Source organism: Sphaeramia orbicularis, chromosome 5, assembly GCF_902148855.1.
Source record: "Sphaeramia orbicularis chromosome 5, fSphaOr1.1, whole genome shotgun sequence".
NCBI classification, from domain to species: Eukaryota; Metazoa; Chordata; class Actinopteri; order Kurtiformes; family Apogonidae; genus Sphaeramia; species Sphaeramia orbicularis.
The window spans coordinates 31,112,785-31,126,318 of NC_043961.1; the positions used below are offsets into that span (position 1 = coordinate 31,112,785).

The following is a 13,534-nucleotide window of genomic DNA, read 5'->3' on the forward strand; positions in this document are numbered from 1 at the left end:
GATAATATCACAGTAAGGCTGGAGGATATGGACTAAACCAATGAATGAATGATGGTTTTATCTCTATTTTCAAAACTCAAGGTCTGTAAATCTCCAATGGTTATGTGCAACAACTCATAAATCCTAAAAAAAAAACCTCAAAAATAAAATACAATATATTTCTTGAGAAGTTTTGATGAATAAAAGGTGATTTCCTTTTCCCATTATAATTGGTGTTAATATTCCCAAACCGTCACTGCATCACACTGTACAGTTTTTCAGTGTTTCAGAGCCAAATCATACCTGCTGTTTCTCAGTTTCCGCCTGCAGCAGACTCTGATCTCTATCATGCTGGAGACTCCTCAGTTCATCCTGGAGCTCCTCTCGTCCTCTCTGGGCTCTGTGGAGCTCATCGTCCATCTCCTGTCTGAGCTTTCGCAGAGTGACTTCATGCTCCATGAGCAGACTGTGGCGCAGGACTTCCTGTGGAACAAGGAAGAGAAGTTTGTTAGCATTAACTAATTTAACACAATCCAAAGAGTATGATTACTTCTACAAACAGTGCTTTTGATGGTAAACTAGAACCTTCTCACCTTTTCTGAGATGAGTCTCTCCACCTCCTCCTGATGTTCGGAGATGGCCTTGTGTAAACTCTGCTGGGCCTCCAGCTGTGCAGCATTTAGAGTCTGAGTCAGAGCCTGTTTCTCCCTCTCAGCCTGAGCCAGTGAATTCTCCCCATCTGAGCGTACACGCCTCAGTTCAGCTGGAAATCCCAGCCACAAAAACAAAAGAGAAGAAAACATGCACACTCAACCGATAGGCTCTTAATCTGTCATAATGCTGACCAACTGTCCTTCCCATCATACCAAACTTCAGTTTAGCTCATTTGAGGCATATGTCTATCATAGTTTGTCATAGTTTAATGCTTGTTGAGATCATTTGTACCAAAATTTAAGACTGAGCTTTGGATCATGTTGTTCCTGTTCAAGTACTGGAAGTAAAAGCTGGAAGTAAAAGCTGTATTAGGATCAGTGGTGTGTTTAAGGCTTTGAAAAATCAGAAATGTGGAGTTTTACACAGAAAACCATGACTCATTTTAACAAAATGAAATTAAAGGATGAAATACATGCTTGAGAAAAAAAGACTGAATATTTGCAAAAAAAGAAATTCAGATATTCTAAGCTGCAGACATCATGAATTTTCCTTTCTTTCTGGTGTCCTGTGTGTTCTCCTCATCATCCTCATCCTCACCTGCTGCAGTCTCACAGCGAATACGAAGGCTTTGGTTTTCGGATTCTAGCTGCTCTCTGCGAGACTCCACCTGAACAAGCTGCTGCTGTACCTCAAACAGACTGGTTTCTAAAGACTCCCTCTCAGACCTGCAGGACAGAAGAACACAGGTCACACAGGCAGCAACATATGACACACTATTTCTGTCACATTAACAACACACACCTGAAGGCAGCCAGCTCCTCCGACAGCATCGTGTTTTCTCTCTCAGACGCCGTCAGCTGCACCACCAGCGCTGCTTTGTCTCGGGCCAGTTCTGTTCGACTGCGACCGGCCTCCTCTAAGGCCACTTCATTCCTCTGGCCTTCTCCTTTGGCAAGACTCAACTCTGAACCCAGAGAAGTCACTTCACCACAAAGCTGTCAGTGAAATCAAACAGCCACATGTTAAAACCTAAACTATTTCCAACATGATGTAGCAAAAGCATAGAACAGTCTAGGACTATGTAACATCTTTTTGTTCATGGTTTTAGCTGCTCCTGCTTTAACCATGACTCACAATCTTGAATCTAGCTGTAAAGACATTTGTATTATTTATTAGATTAGACTTTATTGATCCCACAATGGAGAAATTCAGTGGTCAAGGAAGCAATAGAATAAAGTGCAAGAAAGAATGTGCATGTATAAAGATCATGCAAAAGACAATATAAAATAATAATAATAATAATAATAATAATAATAGTAATAACTAATAAAACTCTACAACTATATACTGTACATATTCACAGCCAAGTGGTATTGCAATATGTTAGACAGTACAGATGAGACACACGCATAGTATTATTTATTAATAAGTATACCATGCAAGAGTAGATTGTGTAACTTCTATGTTCTTCTTACTTTATAAATCTTAAAGTAGTTATTTTACAGGCATGTCAAGCAAAAAATTTTGTTGCTGTTTTAGATGGGAGAATTTGTTCAAGATAGTAAGCAACACCTGCTTTTCACATTAACCTCTTGAGACCCAGCAATACATTTTTGTGCTCTGTAGGGGACAAGAGTATCACAGCTTTACTTAAAAAAAAAACTCTGTCTACTGCAAATGTTCCATAAAAAATAAAAAATATATCTGAAAAAACTGTTGCATTATGCTGTTTCCAATAAAGACGATTATTAGATGTAAAAAAAAAAGCCATATGACACATAATTATACCAAATAGTGGTTGCAAACAGTATATTTATTTAAAAAGCATCAACAAAGTATATGGAGCACCAGTGTGGTTATGAATGTCCATTTCTGTTAGGCCTATATTTTGTCAAAAGTTACAAACACAATAATACAAGGTATGATAATTTGGCTTTTATTATCTATAAGCTCTGTTGCCAGGGCGAGATTAGCTCTTTTCAAGCTTCAGAAAGTCACTTACTAATAAGAGATATAACCTATGTATAAACCGATCTAATAGCTGCCCTGTGCTAACCCATTAAATGATAATGTTGTGTTTTCTGTTGTGTACCTGTGTGACTTTTTCCTGCAGCTTGAGTCTGTCGGTCCTGAGGCTCTGGAGCTCTGCCTCCATCCCCACCCGGCTCAGCTCGGCGTCCTGCAGCGACTGGTGCAGTGTGATGCGGGCGGCGTCCATCTCCAGCCTCTCCTGCTCCAACCGGACCAGCTCGTCTCTGATGGTCAGCTTCTCCTGCTCCGCCTCCCGCCTCTGAGCCTGAAGATGGGCCCTCTCCTCCTCCAACTGGGAGCAAAATGGAGGATTTAAGTTAAGAATCAGTGAAGGGAGGTTATCATATGTTTTGTATTTCCCTGATTTTTACCCCGCCCCCCCGAAGGGGAGTCAAGGGGTATTGTTTTTGGTTCAGTTTGTTTGTTTGTTTGTTTGTTAACACTCTAGCAGCAAAACTATTGGTTGAATTCACAACAAATTGGGTTTATAGATTGTCAGTGACCCAGAATAGATGTCATTACATTATGGGAAACATAGGTCAATTTAAGTTTTTTTATTGAATTTTTAAAAAAATCTTTTTTTTTCCCCATTTACTTATAATGGGCAAAATTTCACATGTCTCTAGCAGCAAAACTATTGGTTGAATTCATACCAAATTAGGTTTATAGATTGCCAGCGACAAAGCATAGATGTGCTTACATTTTGGGAAAGTAGGTCAAAGTTCAAATTTCTTATGAACTTTTAAAATCTTTTCTCTTCTCCCATTTACTTATAATGAGCGAAATTTCAAACGTCTATAAAAACATAAATTTTGTTTCAATTTACTTCAAACTTGGCACATATATAGAGGCAACTGATATGCTGACATCAGCACATGCATAGACATGATGACATCAGCTGGATCGAATGAATATTTTGGAGAGACCAAAATAAGTTACAATATGTGCGAAGGGTGGGGTTTAGTGTGCCTGGCACCACTTGTTTCATTCTTATTTAGAGCTTTGATTGTAGATTTAATCCACTTTTAAAGTCTGTTTCAAAAATATTAGTTAAATTATAGGTTCATTAGATTCAGTTAGTTTTAGTCTATATTTATAATATAGATATTTATCAGGGCAACACTGAAAAATTCCCAAAAAAACATATTCTGTGATACAGCCCCAGTTCCAAAAAGTTAGGATGTTGTATAAATGTAAATAAGAACAGAATGTGATGGTTCATACCTGTCATCATCAACCCAAATTTAATTCACAGTAAAACAGAAAACATATGAAATGGTTAAAAACGTAGAAAGAGGACCATTTTAAGTAAAAATAAGGTGATATGTAATTTGATGGGGATGTAAAAACATCACAGCACACATGCATCACACACACATCACACATGCATGAACTCAGGGTGACAAAAGATGACTATAAAAGGTGTTTGTCCGTTTGTGTATTTTGGTGTGTTTCTAGACTTAGATATAAGATAGGAACAAAATTGCACAAAATTGCAATCGAATGACATTTTCTTTATAATTGTAGTTTATTTTAGTTGTAGAGTTGCAAACACAACACAGTTTGAGTTAGTTACCCAGTTTTTCTAAAGCCTTGCTTTTATTGTCATTTCACTGATACCATATTTTTAACACCCTGTTTTCATTATTTTGTTAATAGAAGAGATGTTACCATTAATAATGACTCCATGTAGCCAACACAACAGTGTAAGCTAACACTTTGAGGAGGTCTGCATATGTCAGTTTTCATTGTTTTCTGCCTCTCCTCTTAGTCACAAAACAGCTTTCATCAGTGTTTGCATGGGAAACCAGTCTGACTGTTTTTGGTCCAGTGAGATCCGTAACACTGAAACTATCTGAATTCTCAGCAGGAGATGAAGGACACAGAAAGGGAAGCTCATGACAACAATATTTTGTCTGGGTATGAATACATTATTGAAGTTACCTGGAAGATGTAGGTGTTCAGGTCAGTTTTGTCCTGGGCCAGACCTTCATTCAGGTTGCCCATTTTGGCCAGAGAGTCTCTGAGAGCTGCATCCTCAGACTGAAGTTTGTTCAGCAGCAGAGACAGTTCTGCATTACGACTCTCAGCCTGAAGGTAAAACATGGATCGCATGAACATAACACAGAAAACAAACTACTACATCTGAGGAAATTAAATGAAAAAAAAAACATCTTTTACTCGACTAAGTGCTTCAGACAGTTGGGTCCTCTCTCGCTCCAGCAGCTGTCGTTCAACCTCCCCCTGCTGGTGGGTTTCCTTCACTGCAGACAACTCCCCACGCTGAGCAGAGGCTCGACTCTCACTCTGATCCCACTGCCTCTGTCTGTCATCAGAGAAACACACACTGACCCCACTGAGGCTGCTGGACATTTACATCACATCTATGTCCTCTGTGTTTTTCTGTCATGTTTCATTTTATTTTTGCTTAGATTTTTGTCTTTTACGACCAGAAAACCAAACAGACCAAAAGACTGGAGTTTCAACTCAGACTGAAGATGGTTCATTAACAAGGCAGTCGACTGAAGGGTCATTTACATGGTCTGTGTCACATGGTTTCTCATCATCCCACCCTGTTTAAGAGACCAGTGGTAGATCCTGACAGTACCAGTGGCAGTAAATTCTGGTCCCACTTTTCTCAACACAAATATCCTCTGAATATTTTGACAAATTTCAGACACATACTATAATGTGTGTCTTAGGTCAATATTAGATTTGCTGGTTTAGTAAAGTTTGAATGACCACACATGTGCAAACCAACAATTTTAAGTTAACTTAGTGGCAGGTTTGTAATTAATTTGTCATTGCAGTTCAACTTCTTGACAGACTAAAGACTCTGCTTCTGCTGCATACAGTATTACATTGTGACTTTCTTAAAATAATTGCCTATGTTTCTGACAAAAACCACTTTCTTTGCCTGAATCATCACATACTCCATTTCTGGTTAAGTTTTTTGTGTTTCCTGAAAATCTGAAAAATGCAGTTATTTTTGGAAGGTGACAATATGAAGGTCCTCAGTGTCCACAATTTTAAATCTGCCAGAACCAATGGTTTGTCTCAGTGTTTGTACTATTGAGGAACATACAGAGATATATTTTATAAAATGAAGCTTATTTGGGTGTTTTTGGTTTGTTTGGAGAAAAGGTCCGGCTTTGTAAGTTAACACTAATCTTCTGAATGATTTCCCGTAAGCACACACACTGTGTTGGCAGTAAACTCAGCTAGATTGTATGGATTAGTGTCCATGTGTCTATTAAGAGTATTTACTTAATCACTATCACTTAGCCTACTTACATTCTCTGAGTCTCTGCCTTCGCCCGGTCTCTCTCCTGAATGGCAGCCTCCTTCTCCTCCTTCTCATGATCCCGTTCTCGCTGCATGGACGCCACAGCCAGCTGAAGCTTCTCACAGTCCATCTGCAGGATCTGGTTGCTGCTCTGTGCCGCCTGAACAGATTTCTCCAAACTCACCTTCTCACTACAATGTCAATGATGTAAAAAGGAGACCGTGTTGTGGATTTACACTTACATACAGTATGACATTCAAAGACTGAATGCTTGTTGTAATGTGTTCACCTGGCCAGGGCGTCTCTCTCCTGCTTCAGACGGTCCTTTTCTCTCAGGGTGGTCTCCTTCTCTCTCTGTGTGGTGTCCCTCTCCCTCTGCAGTACTTGATTTTTCTGTTCGGCATCTCTTTTAGCCAAATCAGTCTCTGAAAGCTGCTTTCGTAACTGCTGGACTGATGACTGAGCAGAGACCAGACGCCCTCGAGCATCCTGCAAACACAACAAAGACAAGGTGTTAAAAGGCAACGTTTTTCATATAACAACGTGTTTTATCTTATATGTGGAATCATCAACTTCAACTTTATTATTTGACCCTTGAAGGGCGATTAGTTATGCAGCAGTTACACAAGTGTTCACAATAAACAAATAATAAAACACAGTAAAAAAGTAAAAAACGATAAAAATATCACACAAACATAAAACAGACAGGGGCATTAGCAGCAATCTTGGTCATTTAAACAGGTGTAAACAGGTGATATTGGTTCCATTACAGTGACATCTGAATTCATCTAACAATGTGTTCTTGAAATGCCTGATATATTTAATTTAACAGCTTAACTGAAAACATAGAAAATTACAAAAGCATGTGTGTGTGGCTCTTTATCAGGCTGACAACACATATGATGACATTTTGGTGATGCAATACATATTGAAATACAAGGGTTAGTACATGATGATGCAAAACAGGCCATATATCACTATATTTTATCTAATTTTGGAAAGAGAAGCAAAGTCAAAGGGCTAAAGATATTATATTTTCCAACCCAAATCTAAATACCACAAATCTTCACATTTTAACTATTGATTAAAAATCATCATAGTATTTTGGAGAACTGATATAGTTTCACTACAAATGTTATTTTCTTCACCTGCAACTGGAGCTGCCTGTTTGTGACTGCAGAACGCAGAGCACACAGCGCTGCCTCTGGAGGAGGAGTCAGAGAGGAGAACCGAGATGGAGAGGATGACCTCCGAGGAGACGAGGAGCAGTGAGGGGAGGAGCCGTGGATCAGGGCCTGAAGGGGAGCCCCAAAGTTGTCCTGGTCTGCCTCTGAAGACGATTCACCATCGGACAAAATTGTCTATAAAAAGAGATTTGATTCAATAGATTTACATCCTAATGGGGTTTATTAAAATAAGACACGTGTGTAGATGTCTACCTGAGCGATGTCTCTCAGTGTGTCTAACAGTGTCTCAGTGTGTGCTTTCATCATCTGCATATCTGTCTCATCATTACCACTCTGCTCCTGCAAGAAACCCAGGAATAAGAAGAGGAAATTGAATGCATTTTAGAAGACTATCAGTCACCACAGCTAGGATTCTATAAAGTAAAACAGCATAACTCTAACCTCAAGCCTCCTCGTCAAGATAACAATTTCTCTGTCTTTTTCTTCCATTTGGCTCTTTAGTCTCTCTCCTTCTCGCACTGACTCCGACAACCTAAATGATAAACAAAAAAACAAAAAACAAACACTTAATCACAACTTGGAACATTTATTATCTAATAATGAGTCATCTGTTGATAAATCTACAAAAGAACTGAACATCATTGCTGACCTGAGGTTGAGCTCACTCCTCTCTGCATCAGTCCTGGTCTGCAGATTCATCATCTCTGCCACTCGGTCTCTCAGCTGCTGCTCCAGCTGAACCCTCAGAGCCTTCTCCCGCTCCATGGCCAGGGCTGCCCCTCCCTCCCGGCTGTGCATCGCAGCAGATAGACCTGCGCAGGACAGCTGAGTCGAGTGGGATGCTCGAGCCAGTTCGTTACGCATGTCTGACAAGTCTCTGAGATTAGGAGAAAACGGAAAGCAAGTATGAAAACATGTACATTTCCAAGTACTCTTAACATTCTAATAACAGGCTGTCCAGAGGTAACAGTCCCTTAAGGTCAAAGCTATTTAATATACGATAAATAATCATGTTGTCTTTGGAGGTAAATATATCTGTAGTTGTGGGTAGGTTTTATATAAGAATATGATTATCACACTGAGTTATATTAGTCTACATTTTACATAGAGTGCAACAATCAAGTAAGATAGAGGATCAGTGGTAGCCTTAAAAATCTGTAACAAGACCAACATTGAATGCTGGGATGAATTCTAAGCCACCGCTTTTGACAATAAGCGCTGCTCCCTGCTCCTCTACCAGTATCACTATCAGCCCCATGACTATGCACTAAACCCTAAAGACCTGAAAAATGTAGGTCAAAACTGCCATCCAAATTTGATGTGTCCACCCTGATCTGCCCCTGTAAATGAAGGTCAAAGTTGACACCCAAAGAAGTCGTCCAAGAGCATCACATGGTGGATCTAAATACCAAACGTGATGGAGATCCAATGATTTGGTGACACTGAAGGACAGACACAGACACAGACAAACACCACAGGGTATGACAGTGCCCCTGTGGCCGATGGCTAAGGGGTAAAAACAGACTCACTTTGCCTAAAAGATTTTAGAAGATGAATAAACCAAATAGAAAAGGTTTGTGTGATTAAAACCTCATAAATGCAAATGTAACACTAAAGGCCAACTATAGAATTAAATTCATGTCATTTATAAAGTCACCATGAACTCATATGTGCATTAACATTCAAGAATGACTTTCAATTTATTCAACATATATAGTGGCAGGATCAGAAGCAGTAGTCTGGACATTGTTGATCTTCACCTTTCAGTGGCACTCTTCAGTTCACAGATGTGCCTCCGAAACCAGACGACCTGTCGCCACAGCGTCAGCAGACGGCCGTGCTCACTGCTGAAGTAACTGTGGAAAGACTGAAGGGGAAGCAAACAGTCAAAACACATTATCCAGACTTAGTATTTATCTCCAAAGACAAGGTTTTTCTCGGTAAGCATCACTTTCTCACCTCTTCTTCTCTCCTCCAGTCAGACTCCTTTTGTTCCAGTTCCTCCCTGGCTTTCGTCCAATCAGCAGTGAGCCTGCGGATGTCCTGGCTCAGAGCCTCATTGGCCAAACCGGCCTGCTCCAACTGCTCTCTGAGCATGGCATTCACAGCAGACAAACTGCTGCTCCTGAAAACACAACAAATAAACAATAATACAATTCATACAATGTGAAAGTCTGAGATATTTAAGATAAAAGACAAAACCTCCGCCCATAATTCACCTCTGTTGTTCTTCCTCCAGACGGATTAAAGCGTCCTCCAGGTTGCTGCTTGATTCGTCTGGATTGCGGCCATTTGATGTTTCACTATGGACCTGAAACAAAATTAGACAGAAGTGTAATTAATGGAAATATTTTGTTTAAGTGTATAAAAGTTGGTTTTCTAATGTTTAAAATCAGTAAACACTTACACTCAGCCTGTGTTTTTCCATCTCTGAGCACTTCTCCTGCACCATCTGCTCCAGATCCCCACACCGTTTTTTATACTGAAGCACCTGAAGACGCAGGAGGAATATTACCGTGTATCATGTCTGATCTGGTGATGTCTCAGACAAAAGTAAAACCATCCTACCTTGGCCTGTAACTTCTGCACGAGCTGGGCCTGCCTCTGCTGACCCTCCTGGTACGCGGTGAGTTTACGTTTGTAGGCCGCTTGTTCCTCATCCAGACGTCTTCGTAAATCCACGTTCTGCTGAGCCAGGCTGCGGGACTCCAGTGAATCACGGTCTCCATCTCCTGAATCAAAACGTAGCGTCTGCTCCAGCTGTGGGTTTAATTCAAGGGGTGGAGTTTAATCCTACAACTGATATTTCACAAATTAGATTATGTGTTGACACTGTGAATTCAGCTGTATTAAAGTCAATACATCACTGTCCACCTGTAACTCACAATAACAATACAGAAAAATTAAGGAGTCGCTTAGTCCAATAATTGTATACAATTACAGAAATAAATGAACCATTTTGTAAATAATTAAACAATGCATGTGGGGACACCGGTAATTTAGGATTTTGTGATCTGTGAATATCTGCATGATATCAGGATCTTGAGCTCTATTTTTTTCAGCATCTGAAGTTATTCCACCTGGAGCCTTCCGTTCTGTCCTGAAGGACATACAGCATGAGACCACTGGATTGTGCCTTTGTTTTCAAATTTCAAATTATTGTTTGTTGTTGTGTTATAGCTCCTCAGGGATCCCACTCTTTCCCTGAAATTATTTTCCAGGACTTTTCCAGGACATTTTCAGCTGCTATAGAGACAAGTTATACAATAATACAATCCCCTGTCTCCCTCATTCTTTGGAAGTGTTCTTTTCTACAGTTGCAAATTGCATTTACCCAGATTGTTTCTATGTTTATTACTTAGATGTTTGATATGAAAAATAATTCAGACAAATGTATCATAGAATGATGCAAACACACCCACAGATTACAGGGTAGCACTTCATTAGCATGACAAACTGGAGTTACAATGTTCAGTTGGACAATTCCCAACTCAACTTTCTCTTCTCTATTACTTTCTCTTCTGCACTTCCTCTAAAAATATTTGTATACTTTCAATAAATCGATGAAAAACAATTTCCTTTGTTTCATCTCAGTTTAGATACACAAGGTCACAGGGCAGGGGAGGATAAATAATTTTCCAAGATAACTTAACCTTTTCCAGGACATTTGACCTTTTTTTCTCATTTTCCATATGTTTTCCATGACTAGAAAATTGGTCAATCATTTTCCAGGTTTTCCAGGACATGTGGGAACCCTGCTCCTGCACATGTTGTTGAAAACACTATTGCACACCTAAAATTGTATGTTTTAATCTATACTGTCACTTCCTCATAACTGCTCTTAAGAAATGTGCTGCTGACCTCTTGGCCAGGTCATCCTTGTGAAAGAGATCCTGATTTCAATGGGTTTTATCTGGTTAAGTAAAGGTTAAATAAATAAAAATAAATCTGTTTAAAATCAGTCAAAATAATGTTGCATTAAAACTAAGTTGTTGCTCTTTGTTGTGATGGTGCATATTATTACAGTATCTTCTTTCTGTACACTCTTCCAAACCTTTTCAGAAACGTTCTCATTATATGTGGAAAATATTGTTGCACTACTGCTAACTCCACATGTCACTTTTACTACTGCACTAACATAGCTCCTTTATATTATATATTTCATAAATGTTCTCTAAATTTTCGCTGCTGTATATTTCGATATACTTTTAAACATTTATTTATCTAAATTTTTAATCCAAATTTTAAATTCTGTGTTGAGCCATTGCAGCGAAATTTCATTCTCTGTACACTACATTGTATTCTGAATGACAATAAAGTCCATGAATCCATACTAAAAACATTAGGAGCTTTTAATTACCAGCTCTTAAAGATGCTGTGGGGTTGTGTGTAAATTGGTAAAGTAACAACAAAGTGACCAAAGATGATGAGATTTTATACACAGCTATGCTCCAGATTTAACAGCAAAATGCTTATACTTGTAGAAAAAGGGTATTTATGCTTTTAAATGAGTTTCAGCAGTGGTGAGATGATAGGAAACAGGGGAAAGAGAGATGAGGACTCCTGACTGGATTGAGATTGAGGATGTTGTAGGTTTAGGATAAGATAATCCTTTATCCGTCCCACAATGGGGAAAGTTGCAGTTGTACAGCAGCATTAGGGATAATAAGATTAAAAGTAAGATTAAAGTAAAGATCTAACAAATATAAACAGTACAAAAATTTAAAAAGTACAACTCAATAAAACAGTTTCAATACAGAAAAGTACAGAAAAAATATGTAAGAGCAACATATGAAGAGTACTTACAATAAGTCATGCACCTTCCTCATAATAATTGTACATAAACTGTATTTACTGTGGCTCTCGTTGTAGTGTAGATCCTATTTTAGATATTTTAAGAAAAAAAGGAGCAGGAGGTGCGAACATTTTTCTGACACCAGGTAGTAGAGAGCACACAGGAAACAATAATGAATAACAGACTGTAAATATCAGGTCACCAGGACCAGGAGGCAAAGAAGAAGAAGCTCACGAGGACTTATTTTTCTCTCCTTAGTTATTATTAAATCTATGTGTAATCTCTATCGTCGAAAACAGTTTGTTGATGAAAACTTAGCCAGGTTACCAAAACTAGAACGCCTTTTCAGTTCAAGGACATTCAAAGCTGTTTGATATGCGTTGCCCACCCACTGATCCCCACTCCACTGAAGCCCCTGTTTACAGTCGCCCTGGGTGACAGACGCTATGGCAACGATCCACTTCAGATCATTCCAGCCCCCATCACCTGGGAGACTGGCAAATCTCAGACAAAGACACTCCATGAAAACACAGAAATGGACCAAAAGAGAATTCTGTAGTCAGCTTTTACACAAAGAATGCAGATGTTGTGGTTCCATCAGTCAATTATAGAACATAAACATCTATCTGTTGTAGTGTATAAGAACACCTCTGCCTGTCTGGACATCAGTGTCAGTTGTTGTTGTCCTATTTCCTCGCCTTACCCTCTCACTAATAGCGCTGTATTTGATGGCCAGCTCATCCCGGTCCGCTCTGCTATGTGCCAGCAGGTCCTCCAGCCGGGCCAGCTCTCCCTGCAGGACCCGGTTTTCATCCTGGAGCGACATGACCGAGGACATGGCTCCTGCTCCTGAAGCTGCTGAGAAAAAACAAGACAACAATAAGGCAAAGGAAGCGTCCAAAACATAAATCTGATTTCACGTCCACTGACTCACAGCTATCGTTGAGGTTCTTTGTGACAATCTCCCGGACTCTTGCGGGTAGGCATGTAGGGGGGGCATCTGGTGAAGGGCCCCGGACTGTCAGCCTCTTCTCCTCAGACAAAACACTCTCCTCCAGCTTCTGAGAGACAAAAATAACGACAGGAGTTTCAGACATTGCACAGAAGGACACCTACAGTAGTGGCAAAAAGTTTTCAGATACTATTCAAATTTAAAAGGTTTCAAAAGGTGTGGCTATATCCCACAGACACTAACAAATGCAAATGTTTTCTTTTTGGTAAATGTAACAAGAAAAAACAAAACTAAATTCTTGACAGTTTCAATATGTCATGCAATGGATGTGTTTCTAAGGTCAGTATCCTGGTGAAACATCCAGTTGCACATGGAATAGCGCATACAAAAGGAAGCATGAATGCTATATTTCATGTTTTTTCCCCACCACTGTCTATCATATAAGTGCATCTGACTACACAGCTCAATGTAGGCAGGGTCAACACATAAGTAAGGGATGATAGGCCTAATATGATGTGATTATCATGGACCACAAAAGCAGGTGGTGCCACAGCAGTAACGCCACTCAGAACTGCAGTGTAATGGAAACGCACAGCAAACACACACACACACACACACACACACACACACATACACATACACATAAACAC

The 13,534-nt window shown here is 39.5% G+C and overlaps 1 protein-coding gene across 6 annotated transcripts in view; it reads right to left on the reverse strand.

The window, feature by feature from the left end:
* The window catches only part of crocc (ciliary rootlet coiled-coil, rootletin), a 35,388-nt gene that overhangs the window by 15,760 nt on the left and 6,094 nt on the right, over positions 1–13,534 (reverse strand). For 5 of the 6 annotated variants that reach the window (XR_003935363.1, XM_030133320.1, XM_030133319.1 and 2 more), the window contains exons 2-21: positions 12,867–12,993; positions 12,636–12,790; positions 9,706–9,897; positions 9,545–9,628; positions 9,357–9,448; positions 9,097–9,262; positions 8,898–9,004; positions 7,787–8,014; positions 7,579–7,669; positions 7,390–7,476; positions 7,099–7,311; positions 6,240–6,439; positions 5,959–6,141; positions 4,846–4,990; positions 4,609–4,755; positions 2,726–2,956; positions 1,435–1,628; positions 1,231–1,358; positions 573–742; positions 283–462 (exon numbers count right to left, since the gene is read on the reverse strand). Coding sequence is in view for 5 of the 6 variants with exons in the window: in XM_030133319.1 (XP_029989179.1) it covers positions 283–462; positions 573–742; positions 1,231–1,358; positions 1,435–1,628; positions 2,726–2,956; positions 4,609–4,755; positions 4,846–4,990; positions 5,959–6,141; positions 6,240–6,439; positions 7,099–7,311; positions 7,390–7,476; positions 7,579–7,669; positions 7,787–8,014; positions 8,898–9,004; positions 9,097–9,262; positions 9,357–9,448; positions 9,545–9,628; positions 9,706–9,897; positions 12,636–12,790; positions 12,867–12,993 (3,120 nt within the window). In the remaining variant the exon portion in view is untranslated. The remainder of the gene's footprint in view (positions 1–282; positions 463–572; positions 743–1,230; positions 1,359–1,434; positions 1,629–2,725; positions 2,957–4,608; positions 4,756–4,845; positions 4,991–5,958; positions 6,142–6,239; positions 6,440–7,098; positions 7,312–7,389; positions 7,477–7,578; positions 7,670–7,786; positions 8,015–8,897; positions 9,005–9,096; positions 9,263–9,356; positions 9,449–9,544; positions 9,629–9,705; positions 9,898–12,635; positions 12,791–12,866; positions 12,994–13,534) is intronic. The other variant, XM_030133318.1, reaches the window with a different exon arrangement.